Source organism: Pseudorasbora parva, chromosome 22 (assembly GCF_024679245.1).
Source record: "Pseudorasbora parva isolate DD20220531a chromosome 22, ASM2467924v1, whole genome shotgun sequence".
NCBI lineage: Eukaryota > Metazoa > Chordata > Actinopteri > Cypriniformes > Gobionidae > Pseudorasbora > Pseudorasbora parva.
Genome location: NC_090193.1, coordinates 7219906 through 7234648, shown reverse-complemented (window position 1 = coordinate 7234648; position 14743 = coordinate 7219906). Strand labels below are relative to the sequence as shown.

The 14743-nt window shown below is 37.5% G+C and overlaps 1 protein-coding gene across 2 annotated transcripts in view; it reads left to right on the top strand.

Moving 5' to 3' along the window:
• The window catches only part of fhit (fragile histidine triad diadenosine triphosphatase), a 536398-nt gene extending 528541 nt beyond the window's left edge, over window positions 1-7857 (top strand). For both annotated transcript variants that reach the window (XM_067431993.1, XM_067431992.1), the window contains 2 exons: window positions 6304-6414; window positions 7709-7857. In XM_067431993.1, the coding sequence (XP_067288094.1) occupies window positions 6304-6405 (102 nt within the window). In that variant the 3' untranslated portion in view covers window positions 6406-6414; window positions 7709-7857. The remainder of the gene's footprint in view (window positions 1-6303; window positions 6415-7708) is intronic.
• The last annotated feature ends 6886 nt before the right edge of the window (window positions 7858-14743 follow it).

Genomic DNA, 14743 nt, shown 5'->3' with positions numbered 1-14743 from the left:
AAGTTTTTGTTGCGGCCCTCAACTGATGTTGATGTTGACATGTTGTGTTTTGGCCTGAACCTCCGCCCTCCACCCTCCACCCTCCACCTATCTACCAATCACAAAGTCAGTAGTGTTTCGGCATCCGGGTTGCCAGATCTGCTCTAGTTACCACAGCTGCAGCTACAAACGTTTCTGCTGATCCTGCAGCCAATCTGGCTACCTCGAGTCAGAGGGAGGGGAGAGGGGATAGTCATTGCAGTACCAGTTTTGGCCACAATCTTACATACACTTCCTTTAAGTTAATTTAATTTGATTGGTCGACCTGACCACTGGCTAAAATCCCTCTAAAATCAGCACACTACATACTGTAGTATATTAATACGCATATAAATGAAGTTATCTTCTAAGCCGGTGATTTAAAATGTTGCAATGTAATGCCATTTTGCAAAATAAATGTACTAAACAGATCCGTACATGTGTTACATGATCTACTTTGAGTTTCCTGCTCACAGCAGCTGTGCTCTTTTCCAGGAACTTCCCTCCCCTCTGTTCTCTGCTTTCGGCAAAAATATGATACTGACAAGCATCTACTCTTGAAGTGTCGCTCCGAATCACTCAGATCCGAGGAACGGTTTTCCATTTAGTTTTACAAGCTCTGAAAACAAATAGGAAACTACATTCCACCCCCATCAAAAACACTTCTCAACCCCAAAGTTCATCTTATGGACGGATTGAGATAACCTCAAGGGGATCCGCAGGCCGCTATGATGCCATCTGAAGGAATGAAAAAAAGAGCTTCTTAGCTTGCACTGTTTGTCTTTAAGATACAGAACAAATGCAGACAAGCAGAGAGCTTCCAGATGATAACTAACTCTGACACACTCAGCTGCAACACAGTTTTGTTTGTCTTCTCAACAAGACCTATTGCAGCTTAACCTTATTACAATGATTTGTTTTTTCTTCACAAAACCGTTATTTGTTTTATTTATTTTCTCAGTGCAGTGTATTTTCTCAAATGGCATCTAATGCAGATGTCTTGAATGTATAATTTGAAATGTATAGGACATTCGAATGTCATTTGGTAAACAGGAATTTTGTTTTAATAGCAATATCCTGCAACCTGCTTTTGTTCTTTTGAGGGCCTAAAATCATGAGAAAATTTAGATTTTAACCAAGGAACCGGGACGTGTGAAGGAGTCGCCTGTCAATGGCGTCATGCCCGCGTTACCCTAGGTTTCCACTTTTTCTGTCATAGAAACCATCGCACCAGACGTGGACAACTGCATAACTCGCGGCACACTTTTGTACTTGCGTTTACAAATTATGACCCATGGCAAGCAGAATTTGGAACAAAATGATCAGTCAAAAGAGGACCAGTATCAGCGTGGCGTTTTCAAGATGGCGAGAGCTTCACAACAAACTTCGATTTGACAGAGATGCCGTTCTTGCATGTGCTCTATTAGACAGAATTCATCAATGTTATGTAGCTCAACATGATGAAATATTAGAATATCATCAGTATGATGTTCTAATGTTGATACAGCCAACAAACTAACACACAGAATAAAATTATAGCGTTCAACACGTTCAAATGCGTTTCCTCCCGATTTTAACTGGTCAAATAAATTGACCTGTATGAGTATAATACAGCACTTGAGTTTAAAGTGTTTCTTCAGCGATTAGCATATGGCTTTGTATCAGTAGAAACCCTAGAGTATATTCAAATGATTGTGCTTCCTCCCCTCATATCCCTCTGAGACAAGAGATTTATGCATTCTATTTCTGGAAAAATTCCTCCTATGATGCAAATTGACGATATTTGCATCATAGGAGGAATGTTTGGCCAAAGGCTAAAGACTACAGCCAGCAGAGGGAGCCATTTCTGCAGGTTTTGAACCCGCGCATGGGGGATGGAGATCACACTCAGAGCTCAGCTCGCAGCTACAGGCACTCATTTAAACAGAGCTATGGTGAGCAATGTAAGTCTTTTAACTTCTCAAATTAATTTCTATGAAAGATAAGAACGCGCCAGACTGGACTCGCATTGTGAATGTATGCCGTGAGTGTAGTCACGATTACCTCAGCTCTCATCACGAGAGCTCATCAGCTCATTTATCTCACTCCTGCAGTTAGTACTGTGAGACTCGCGCGGTGACTCACTCATTATATTGAACAGACACGTTCAGTTTTTAATTGTAATGTCTTCTCCAACTCAGTCACAGTAATCCAGTAGGTGGCTTTGGGAATGGCCTCAAAGGGCAGCGAAGCATTCTGGGAATTGTAGTCTTTTTTATCCCCATAAGACAAAACATACATTTTCTGTCTTTTCTCCATCTAGAAGGCACCGAATTAAAAAATAATTTCAAATTCCTACTAAATTGATGACCCAGTTTAAATACAGATTCATCTTCCCAGCGCTGTATTCGGTAGAATGAAATGTCCACATTTCTTTATATCCCTGGCATTCGTGTGTGGCGCTGATATCTGCCTCTTATTAGTAATTGTGCCCTGCTTCATACCAGAGTCATGTTAAAAAAACATGAATGCATTTACTCCTCCATGAACATTATTTCCCTCATAAACATTATTAGATCCATCGGTATGACAAGTTCCATGAGTCCACGTTCATTCACTGCATAATCAAGCTACGCATTTGTTATTGTTTTAAAGAGGTTAGCGACCCCTAGAAGCAAAAAACAAAAACAAACAAAAAAACATATCGTAGCTTTAATGTGTGTGTGTGTGTGTGTGTGTGTGTGTGTGTGTGTGTGTGTGTGTGTGTGTGTGTGTGTGTGTGTGTGTGTGTGTGTGTGTGTGTGTGTGTGTTTGTGTGTGTGTGTGTGTGTGTCCTTGGTTATTACATTGTGGGGATCAAATGTCCCCATAAGGATAGTAAAACCTGAGATCACCTACATTGTGGGGACCAGCCGTCGATCCCCCCTTTTCAAAAGGCTTATAAATAATAACGTGTGTGTGTGTGTGTGTGTGTGTGTGTGTGTGTGTGTGTGTGTGTGTGTGTGTGTGTGTGCGTGTGCGTGCGCGTGCGCGTGCGCGTGCGTGTGCAGTCACTGTTTGGAGTGTGTAGCTTTTACTTTTTTAAACAACGAAGACACATTAGGAAGACACATTAGGGCCATATTTCAGGATGACATAGTCAAGATTCATCAAGCTCAAACTGTGAGAGAATGATTGGGAGGGGGCATGGATAATTATTTTCACACATAAATTGGCACCTCTGAATCCAGACCTTAAGTTCATTGAACGTATTTGGGATGTGCTGGAGGATACTTGGCAGAGTGATTGACTCTTGCATTGTCAATACATGATCTTGACCAAAAATGAATGCACCTCTTGATGAAAATAAATGCTGTGATGTTATTTCCATCAAGAGGTGCATCGATTTTTGGTCTAGATCTTGTATTGACAATGCAAGAGTCTAGCACTCTATCAAGTCTCCAACATCACACATTGTGTTAAGACTTTTCTCCTCAGCTAGAAACACTGAGGCTCTCACACTTGTCTTATCTAAAATTTCATAAGAGATCTCAAACAACATTACACACTATGCTCAGACTTGTCTCCTCATCTAGAAACACTGGATCTCTCACACTCAACATGGATATTTCATAAGAGATCTTTATCTTTTGTGATATTTTTAGCTTATTTATATTTTTAGCTTTTTTTTATCCAATTATGCAGAATATAATATGGTAAATATTTAATTGACGAGTTGTCAGTACAATATGTGACAATACATAGGGTATGCAATTAAACCAAAATTCAACATATTGACACAAAATGATAATTGCAAATCCATGTTTCACTGTCTGGAGTCCAGCTGTTTCTGTGAATGGCAGCAATCCATTTGCTTCTCTTCTCTGTAGCTTCCGGCTGTCTGTGAAAATATACCTCAGATTTATTGTCAAATCTGTTTGTACAGTCAATCTCAAAGCTCTTTCCTGTGTTTTGTGTTTTTCGTGCCATTTACGCTGAAAACCAATGCTGCCGGTTACCTGCGGTGTCTACCTTAATTCAATTTATTAAATACTTTGTAAGAAATAAATATATATTTTTTTTAATTATACACCTCTCTGGAACACATTGGGGTACTAATAATGTTTTTGTGATAATGACCAGCTGAATTATTTAATCAGAATTCTTGCCAACATTTAAAACCTTGACCCCTTGTTATTCTTCCTCCTTCCAATTTGTGCAATATTAAAAGACTGGAAAAAAAGAAAAGAAACTCTGATACGACACTCTAAAGCTCTTATGAACAAGCTCAAACAAACTTTACCTGTTCACATCACTTGAGTGTCGTGGGCTTGAGAGCTTTTGTATTTAAGACAGAGTCTTAAAGACCCCTGTGGTGAAAATCAAGAATCAAGACAAACCGTGTGCAAACTCATCAGTCAACACCATTGCTGAGAATATTCTCCTTAAAATTGCAGTGAACCAAAGAATGTGGTTTCAACGTGTGGACGGGATTTAGAATATAATTAATTTTGCTGTGAAGCAGGGTGGTCTCAAGAGAAGGCATGCAGGTTATCCTTGTATATTTTTCTGTTGATATGAAAACCTGGGTAGATTTATTAATATAGTGGGTGAATTATGCATATGATGTATATAACTATATGCCTTTCTCCACTGATGTTCTGAGTTGTATTTAAAGCGTTTCTAAGGATACTGATTGTTAGGCAGCTCTCTGACTCTGAGAATGGGAACATAGTTTGTGTAACATTAGCAACACATTATTAGCTGTTTGATAACATAATGAAGCCAAAGGCTAATCATACAAATTATTGTTATGTGTCTGACTTAGAAAGCGATATAAAAGGCTTTACCATACATTAATTTGTAGACGAGCCTGTATAATTCACTCTTCCCCTTTGGTTTTCTGAATCAGTTTCTGGTTAAAACATTTATGACAGAATTAAACCAGTATTTCCACTTGCTATTGTGCAGCATTTACTGCAGTAAATTTGACTGAGTGGAGTCGGGGCTAATTTAAAAACGTTTAAAAGAACGTTGCCAAAAGAATCACACTGCCTCCACCAGTTTATAGTGTATCCTGCTGGCATGTGTTCCTCAGGTAATTGACACACATGTACCCGGCCACGTGATGTAAAAAAAAATGTGATTCATCAGGCCAGGCCTTCCATTTCTCTGTGGTTCAGGTTTGATGCTCACGTGTACACTGTTGGTGGTGGACAGGTCAGCATGGGCATCCGGACCAGTGCCGCCACTCCCACCACACGTATCGCGCTGTGCGCAAGGCACCCCACAAGAGCTGCAGTTTTGGAGATGCTCTGACCCAGTCGTCTAGCCATCACAATTTGGCCCTTGTCAAACTCGCTCAAATCCTTACACTTGCCCATTTTTCCTGGTTCTAACACTTTTCTATCAACTTTGAGGACAAGATGTTCACTTGCTGCCTAATATATCCCACCCACTAACAGGTGCTGTGAAGAAGAGATAATCGGTGTTACTCACTTCACCTGTCATAATGTTATGCCTGATCGGTGTATACAGCCCTTGTGTTTCCCATGTCAAGTCTTGTCTTTCTATAGCTGTTATGATGTTTTGCAGCTCCCTCGTTTCCGAACATCAGTTATGTTACAGTGATTCTTTGTTAATATACATGGCCTATACTGTAACTAAACTAAACAGACAATAAAAATATAGTATTTAAAAATGCAGATACAAGGATGACATTAATGATGCATTACTTGTGTCATTGTAAGTCAAAGATTTAATTAAAATAGCAAAAAAAAAAAAAAACAAGGCTAAAGTGATCTACAAACCAATGAAGATTTCGGAGCCCGATCTCACGGAAATGCGTATAAATAATACGAGTGTGCAATCTCGTGGAATGAATACGCCTAAATGAGATTTGCCATGCATATGGTACGCGTTTTTTTGCATGCATATGATACGCATTTAATGGCGTATTATACGTACAACCCCCCCACCCCACCACTCTAAACCTACCCAAGAGTGTGTAATAAGCATGTCATAAAGTGCATATCATATGCACGCAAAAAACTGCGTACCATATGCACGGCAAAACTCATTTTGGCGTATCCATTCCACGTGATTTCACACACTTACTTTTTATACGCATGACCATGAGATCGTGTTGAGATTTCGATATGTTAAACAGTTAGAATGCAGAATGTATTGCAGAATGTTAAATACTTGAGGTCAGATGCTCAGCAGACACTAACCTGAATGTTTGAGGAATATGAATGCATAATAATAACTATGGGGCACTGACATTTGGGGTGCTATCAAGTGCTAATGATTGGTTTATATTTTCAGCTCCAGAAACATGACAAGGAAAGTGAGGATGTTCCTTCCAAATGGAGATCAGAAGAGGAGATGGCCAGGGAGGCGGCTGAATTACGCAGCCTTTTCAACTAGCTGCTTTAGGTAATGATGTGTTATGAAGTAGAGGCTGACCAATATTGGATTTTGCAATTACTACCTAAGGTGGGAGGGGAAAGAACAGAATGATGGGTGATACCAGAGTCCAAAATCCATGAAACCATAGATGCAGTTTGTTGTGAAACGAAAATACCCTATAATAATCAGAAAAGAAAGAAAGAAAAGAAAACATTCGGTATATAACGTCAGACTTTTGAGAGTAAACAAGGACTCTATACACAAGGGACAGACTTCTTTATATTATTTTTATATTCACCAGGTGGGTTATTTACCAGAGGAGTTTGCATATGCAGTGTGTATGGTGGTCTGATGTGGCATGCTTCCATATACTCATCTCTTCCTTCGCATGTGCTTACTTTAATTTAGGACACTTGACTGTCTCATCAAAACATCATGATATGCATTAAAGTGAGGATAAAATTATGCATGTAAAATAAGTGATGACACATTTAGACTCTAAAAAAACTCCATTGCTGCCAATATATTAACAGAGCTCAGTAGTAATGTAATCTGGATTAAGTAATCAGATTACTTGTAATTCAATTATATTGCGTTTTACACTAAGTGACTTATTTACACTAAATTACTCTGGGACCATTTCCATTTTGGTTATCCCAAATTAAAAAGCTTCCCATATCCATATATATGTAAGTATATAACATTTAAATATATGTTGTCTGAGCTGTAATAACCCCCTCAAAAAAGAGGCGCTTGTATGTTTGTTTTAGTAAAATAATTTAAAGTAAAATAGTAATATTTTAATATTTTATAAAGTAAAATAAAAATATTTATTTAGTAAAATAAATAAATAAATAAATAAATAAATAAATAAATAAATAAATAAATAAATAAATAAATAAATAAATAAATAAATAAATAAATAAATAAATAAATAAATAAATAAATAAAATGTATATCTTAGGCAGACAGTTTTGTGGCACCAGGATATTGCACTTATATGTATATGGGGAGACTTGCATATTGGAGAGATTTGGGTAGACTAAAATTGCATTTAAAAAAAGATAATATTCCTCTCTTTCCATTTGAATAATCCATTTGAATAAATCTTGTAAATCTTGTACACTAAATAAGTAATGTAATGGATAATGTTACTAACTACATTTTTTTTCATGTGATTTGTAATCAGTAGCCAATTACAATTTGTAAGTAGTCTACCCAGCTCTGCAACATATATTTTTTTTTTCTTTTTTCTTTTTTTTCAGTATCCAATAATGGATTGTGCTTAAGTTAAATGTCTTTCATCCTCTTTTTTTTTCAGCCAGAAGTTGAAGACGTGCAGATGAAGAATACAATTTGAAATTTGCATATATCTTTTTGACCATTTATTCAAAATAAAAGTTAGTTAGTTAATTTCTGCATTGTGTTTTTTTTTTCTAAATACAGTTTAGGGGAAAGTGTTCACTTAGTTGTGACAAATTTCTGCAAAAAAACAATAATAAAAGCAATAATAATAAAACTAAAAGTATGCTGTTGTGATATTTTTGGTGTGTGTGTGTGTGTGTGTGTGTGTGTGTGTGTGTGTGTGTGTGTGCGTGCGTGCGTGCGTGCGTACGTGCGTGTGTGTGGTTAAACCTTTACTTTTGAAAAAAATATTGCAAATCTCTACTGACAATCAAGTCATTCATTATCAGCCTGTTTCTGTAAACGGGCTGAAATAAGATTTTACACAAAGGTCAACCTGCAATATAGGAATACTACACAGTACGCAATTCTATTTAAAACAGTTCGGTGCTTGGAAGGATAATAGTTTTGTAAACTAAACTACCAAAATGACAGCTCAATGAACAATAGAGGTTAGACACCGGTTTAGGCCTTGATGCCTGAATTGCAGAAACTTGTTTTAATGAAATCCCTTCATGCAAATATTGAAAAATGACACTGCAAGCTCTAGGAGCCTTGATAGAATATCTAGAATAATCAAATAAAATAAACAGAGATGTTGCGTTTGCGACAAATAAGCCTTTATTGCCGTAGTGTGGCGTTAGTTACCTTAGCCGCAGTCCCAGTGCTGGAAACTATTATGAGTTTTATCATTTTATCAATGTGGAAATAAAATGGTCTTGACTGGCCCCTTACTCATCTGGAAAAAGGAAATACAATTCTGACAGGGTAATGTGTACCAGCCCATAGCCCTTTCACAGTAATCAAGTTGTAAAAAGGCCCATGAATTTTAAACAAAATCATTATCCACAAGGGATTTCTTTTAGAAATGTGTATAACAGTTTGAACGGAGAAGGAATCTATCAACTTGCAAAACAGAAATAAAAATTCACCTAGCTTAACACCAATAGGAAAGGCACACATTACCCGTGTAGTTTGTTGTCACTTTTATAGTGTAAAAGGCTCAATTTCACGCTGAAACTGCAGGTTAAGCTGGCCAAAACTGGTTTAAGTTCTCAGTCCAAAACCCTTCGAAAGCAAATAACTGATCTGCTAAAACTAGTTTACAGGGGCTTCTGAAACATACCAAAATTTCCAAAAAATTACTTTGCAAAAGATTGGAATTAGACTAGCTAACCTAATATGTAACAATTCTGGTAAATATAAATCTTATTACATCATGTACTCGTGACATTATACTAAAAGCCATTAAAAAGTGCAGCATGAACTTCCAATTGAAATTCCAGTCTAGATTGCATATAATAGCTTTTAATAAGGTTGTTATTAACTAATATGCCTTTTAATTGAGTTTGTAGATCTAAAAGTCTATGCGTCATGCAACTAATGATGTCAGAATGGTCTGACATTGTGAATCATAGTGTGTGCTTCTGTACAGTTTATGGATGTCCAGAAGTCCAGAAGGCTTCAACCCTGCTCCAGGGGACTCATTGTCCTGCAAAGTTTATTTCCAACCTGCTTCAGCACGTGTCAAATCTTGATTAGCTTTACCTGTCTTACTCTGCAGGACAGTGGAGCAGGGTTGAAGACCTCTGGTATAAGAGCGTTATACTGATCATTTCCCAATCTTATTTGCACTGATGCTACTCATTGTCTATGTTCTCAAGCAGATTTAAAAGAAAATATGTTGTTTTTTTATTATTATTTAGTTGCTTTATAATGCCATTGATAATCAAAGGATGGAAGCATATTACAGGAAGCATTTCAGCTCAGGTCCTCAGACATGAAAGAACTTTATCACTTATCTACATGAGCGAGAATGCTCTGTGATCCTTTTTACAAGGTTTTGCAGGCCTTTACCCACAGTCCCACACAGAATGAGATATTTATCAAACAACATTTCCTTCACCGGTTTCCTCCAAAATCTATCCTTTTTGAATCCCCTTCCCATCATCTCAATCATCCAGCCTCTGAAAGTGTGAAAGAGGGACCAGGCTTTTCGGGTTGCATTTGAAGCAAATGAGGCACACATCAGCAGAATTATTTTTATTTTTTTATAGCTTTTGTCTAGTGCCTTGCACGCCCGCTATCTGCTAAGCTTGTGTGGGAGTCAGTCTTGGTCAGTATGATTTGGACAAGATTTTGGACGTAACTTTTCTTCTATACTTTGGTAAAAGATTCCAAAATAAATCAATAAAATGGGGTATTTATCAAGGATGTTAGCACTATTAATGCTAATTCAAGTGATTTAGCTGCAAAGCTGTTGGAAAATGCACATCATTCCAGTCTAGGTGGTTCACCAAATGTGTTTTGTAACGTAGTTAAAGTCAATCAGCTATGCCTAAACTAGCTGGTGTCTTTAACCAGTCAAAGATTGGTTGAAACTTTTCTAACTGATCTCCTATAGGCTCCTGATCTCCAAGCTAGTTTTCAGCCGGTCAGCAAGGTGGTCTAAACCAAGTGTCCAAAAATCATCTAAAATCATTAAACTAGACCCAATTGAGCCCCTTTCACACTGCGATTCCGGCAAATACACGGATAATGCGACTCGGCATTTGTTCCCGGGCCGCTAGATTTGGTCCATTCACACTGCCAGCGAAATACCGTAATATGTGCGCTTTCACACACAACGCTTAACGGTCCCGGGTCGAGTTGACACGTGTGTGTGTGTGTGTGTGTGTGTGTGTGTGTGTGTGTGTGTGTGTGTGTGTGTGTGTTGGGGGGTGGGTGGGGTGGTACACATAACCGATGGTGATTGGTAGGTGGGAGACAAGGTTGTTTCTTAACCTGGTAATTAGTTACTTTTATAATGATTTAACTAAATAATGATTAAAGTAACATGACCAACACTGCAGCTATCTAACCTAACACAACACATAAGGCTATTTTTTTAAGTAAATGGTCTAATTCTAATCTAATTAATCTTAAGAATATTCCACCAGGAACACCTGGGTAAGATGACATAAATTAGAACAGCCTGTACCATTTTTACACTGTAACATTTTTTGGTTGTTTTTGTTGGTTTAACTTAAAAAAGTAAGTAACCTGGTTGCCTTAAAATTTTGAGTTTATTGAAATTAAAAATTTGAGTTGATACAATGAAGGACCTTTGTTTAATAAATAGAAACTCAAAATATTATTGTATCTGAACATAAAAAATATAATAAATCATGAAAATAGCACTATTTGGCATGTTTCACTGCGTCATCAGAAATAAAACACACAATTACACAATATGGTTACAAAATCTTTTAATAATATTTTAATAAAGGTTGTCGAATCTCAAAAAATTTATTCATTGTATTAACTCAACATTTTAATTTCAATGAACTCAAAATTTTGAGGCAACCAGGTTACTTTTTTTTCTAAATATTTTTTTTTACAGTGTACTTCTTTGCTAGCTGTTTTGCTATTCTTGTGCATTGACTCATTCACTAAGCTGAGCAGCCAATCAGAGTTATCTCTCACCAATGACCCAGCGCCAATTCTAGATGTTGAAAAAAACAGCGATGTCTGACTATTCGGCTGACACTCAAAAATGATGTCAATGTCCCAATGCTGCCCGGCGCTCTATTGTTGGGTTTGTGTGTCCTGGGCTTTAGACCAACCAACTAATCCAGTGGTTCAACCACCCAGAACAGATTCAACCAGTTGGAACAGTGTTGGAACTTGCTCTCAGAGCAATACATTTATGAAATATGTATTAAAGAAAAAAAAAAAATTGCTCTGTTCAGTGAGGTGTTCTGTACAATTACAGATTATAGTATTTAGCTGTAAGTAATTGCAACCAATTAGCTTACTTTAGCTTAGCATTTTGGTTATTCGGGTGAAAAAACAAAAAAACAAGCTAAAATGCCTTTTAAAAATTAGGTGTTTATTTTACATGTTAAATACATAGAGTCATAAGAGCTAAACAAGTGCACAACATTAAAAGGCACAGTTTATTTGGACAACTAAAGCTTGATTTTATTCAACACACACAATGCAATCATGAAATAACCAAGTTAGCCGTTACATCGCACTGCATTAAGCCTTTAATGAATAAAAGGCCAAGGATATGGCCTCTTTTTCAAATGGAAGGGGGTTAAATTTTGCATAGGTGTCACCTGTGATATATCAGCATCACATAAGGTTCATTTGTGCAATGCTGCATTGAGATAATAAAGCTCATTTTGTGTGTGGTGCAGGAATATATTACCAACATCATTTGCTGCTAATGGACTCTCAGCAGAGCCACTCGCTGGTTTAGGTAAATGGATGGTGTGTGTCGTTATTTGTGCTTTGGGAGGAGTGGAAAGGATCAGGGGGTGATGTTCCCTCCTCTGCGCCCCCTGTTTTAATCATTAGCGTTGTCATTTTGCAGATGGGAATGTAATGGTTTGGAGGTGGCGGGGTGGAGGAACACATACCCATTAATGCCCTTTTTTGAACAAGTGGTCGTCTTAGCAAGCTAGTTAAAGTGCTTCATACCATCAATGTGATAATAAAGAAGGTCTTAGGGCAGAGATATGCTGTCATTTTACAATGGGAAAATTGTCTGATTGTCTGAGATTGCTGAATGATCCTTAGTTTTATTTGGTGTTCATTTAATTTGTTCTTTTTTTTTTCTTTATCAGACATAAGAACTTTGAATGCACTGAATGTCTCTTTCATTAATGTGGACTTAGTTTAGAGGACATTTAAGGATGCTGTACTTGACTTTGGTGCTAGGGTAGTATCACATAGTACACAGTGTGTAATAATAACTAATAACGCTTTAGTATTATTGCCTGTGATTTAGTGTGTTGTAGGAGAAAGATAGATTTGAACGTACACTACCACTTTTGCAAGCAAGTACACTACCAGCTTGTAGTTTGCCTTTTTTTATTATTTTTTATTAATACATTTATTCATCAAGGTCACATTAAATTGAGCAAAAATGACAGTAAACACATTTATGAACACATTTATAATGTTACAAAAGATTGCTTGAGCACAACAATCTGCATATTAGAATGATTTCTGAAGGATTCTGAATTATTCCTGAAAATTCAACTTAAGGATAAGTTGTACTTCCTTGTTACAGTGTAATTGTGCATTTAAGTTACTAATAGCTATAAAATATGCATAATTACATGCAACTAACCCTAATCCTAACCCATTAAAGTAGATGTTGGTGTAACCCCTACTGTTTTATCCGGGACCGCCGGCATGAGAGTCGGACGCTCTAACAAGGAGGCTAAAGGCTGCAACCTCTAGCGTCAGTCGCTAGAGCGTCTCTTGAGGTCAGAGGAGTGAGGTTTACTCGCACCGCAACTACTACTAGCTGGCCTCAGTTACACTCACCCCCCTAAACCTCACTCCCATCTGGGTCACGGCACCAATGTAACCCCTACTGTTCGGACCGGGACTCGAACCCGGGTCTGCCGGCATGAGAGTCGGACGCTCTAACAAGGAGGCTAAAGGCTGCAACCCCTAGCGTCAGTCGCTAGAGCGTCTCTTGAGGTCAGAGGAGTGAGGTTTACTTGCACAGCAACTACTACTAGCTGGCCTCAGTTACATTGGTTATTAGTACCAACATGTACTTTACTAATGGGTTAGGATTAGGGTTTGGTTTAGGGTTAGTTGCATGTAATTATGCATTATAGTTATTAGTAACTGCATGTTATAGCAAAACTAATGTGGAATATTATATTTTAAAGGGGTGATGAATTGAGAAATCAACTTTCCCTTGAGCCGTTGATATATAAAAGGTCATGGTAATATAAGAATATCCTAAAAGTTTCAGAGCTGAAAGCATCCTTGTTCATCAAAGAAAAGCTTTTATAGACACCAGGCCCATAAACCAAAAGCTCTCAATTCAATGACGTAATAGGACGGGGATCGCCGCCCCTACAGATAAATGATAAATCTACAGATTATTATGTGTATGTGTCTAATAGAACATACCTTAGCACAGGCTGTTACAGGCTGGAGAATCTTTTATTTGTTGGTTCATTGCGATTCAGGATCAGATTGGGCATGCACACTCTAAAAAATGCTGGGTTGTTTTAACCCAATGTTGGGTCAAAGATGGACTAACCCAACAATTGGGTTGTTTTAACCCAGCGATTGGGTTGATTTAATCCTGTGGTTGGGTTAAATATTTGCTTAAGACAACCCAACTGCTGGGTTAGTCCATATTTGACCCAACATTGGGTTGTTTTTTACACAGAATTTTTTAGAGTGTATGGGCTCGCAAAGCCCAATGTCCCGGGGCTATGTGTTTTCCAGACAGGCTGCCAAAACATAATCACGGCGGAAGGCCGGTGAATCTCAAATAGTGAAATAACATTCATTTCTTGATCTGCATTGTTCACTCTCTTGACTTGCTATTTGAAGAGCGAGCGCGTGCACGTACATGTGCTTATATCCACCAATCGGGCAGGCCAAGTAATATAAAAATCAATCAATCGCGGCTGGATGAGAGATAAATCATTGTGTTTGTTTGATAAATATGTTTTGAGAGCCCTGTCAGAGAATTATTGCATTTTCCGCTCTCAAAACAATCCCTTATCCCTCCCGTGAACTTACAATGGAGTTGAAGCTCATTAAATATGCATTACTTTAACAGTCTGCAAATAAAATGAGAGTTAGTTAACATGTAGATGAAAATGAATGAGTTATTGTACTTGCAAAGATAATAGAGTGTGGACTATTGAAATAAAGTCGAACCAAAAAAAAAAAAAAATGCTTTGATGTGCATATTTGATATGGGTGACAATACATTTATACATTTATAATAATAATTGTTTGCATCCGTACAAATTTACGTCCAACGTTTTTTTTTTTTTTTTTTTTTTTTGACCCCAATGAACTTCAAAAAGAACTTCAAGAAGATGGTGGAGCTTTTCCCCTACTTTTCACTTATTTTTTCTTAGTAAGAATCACAAGGCCCTGAATGTTTTGTTCATTACACTTTAGAGGACATTTAATG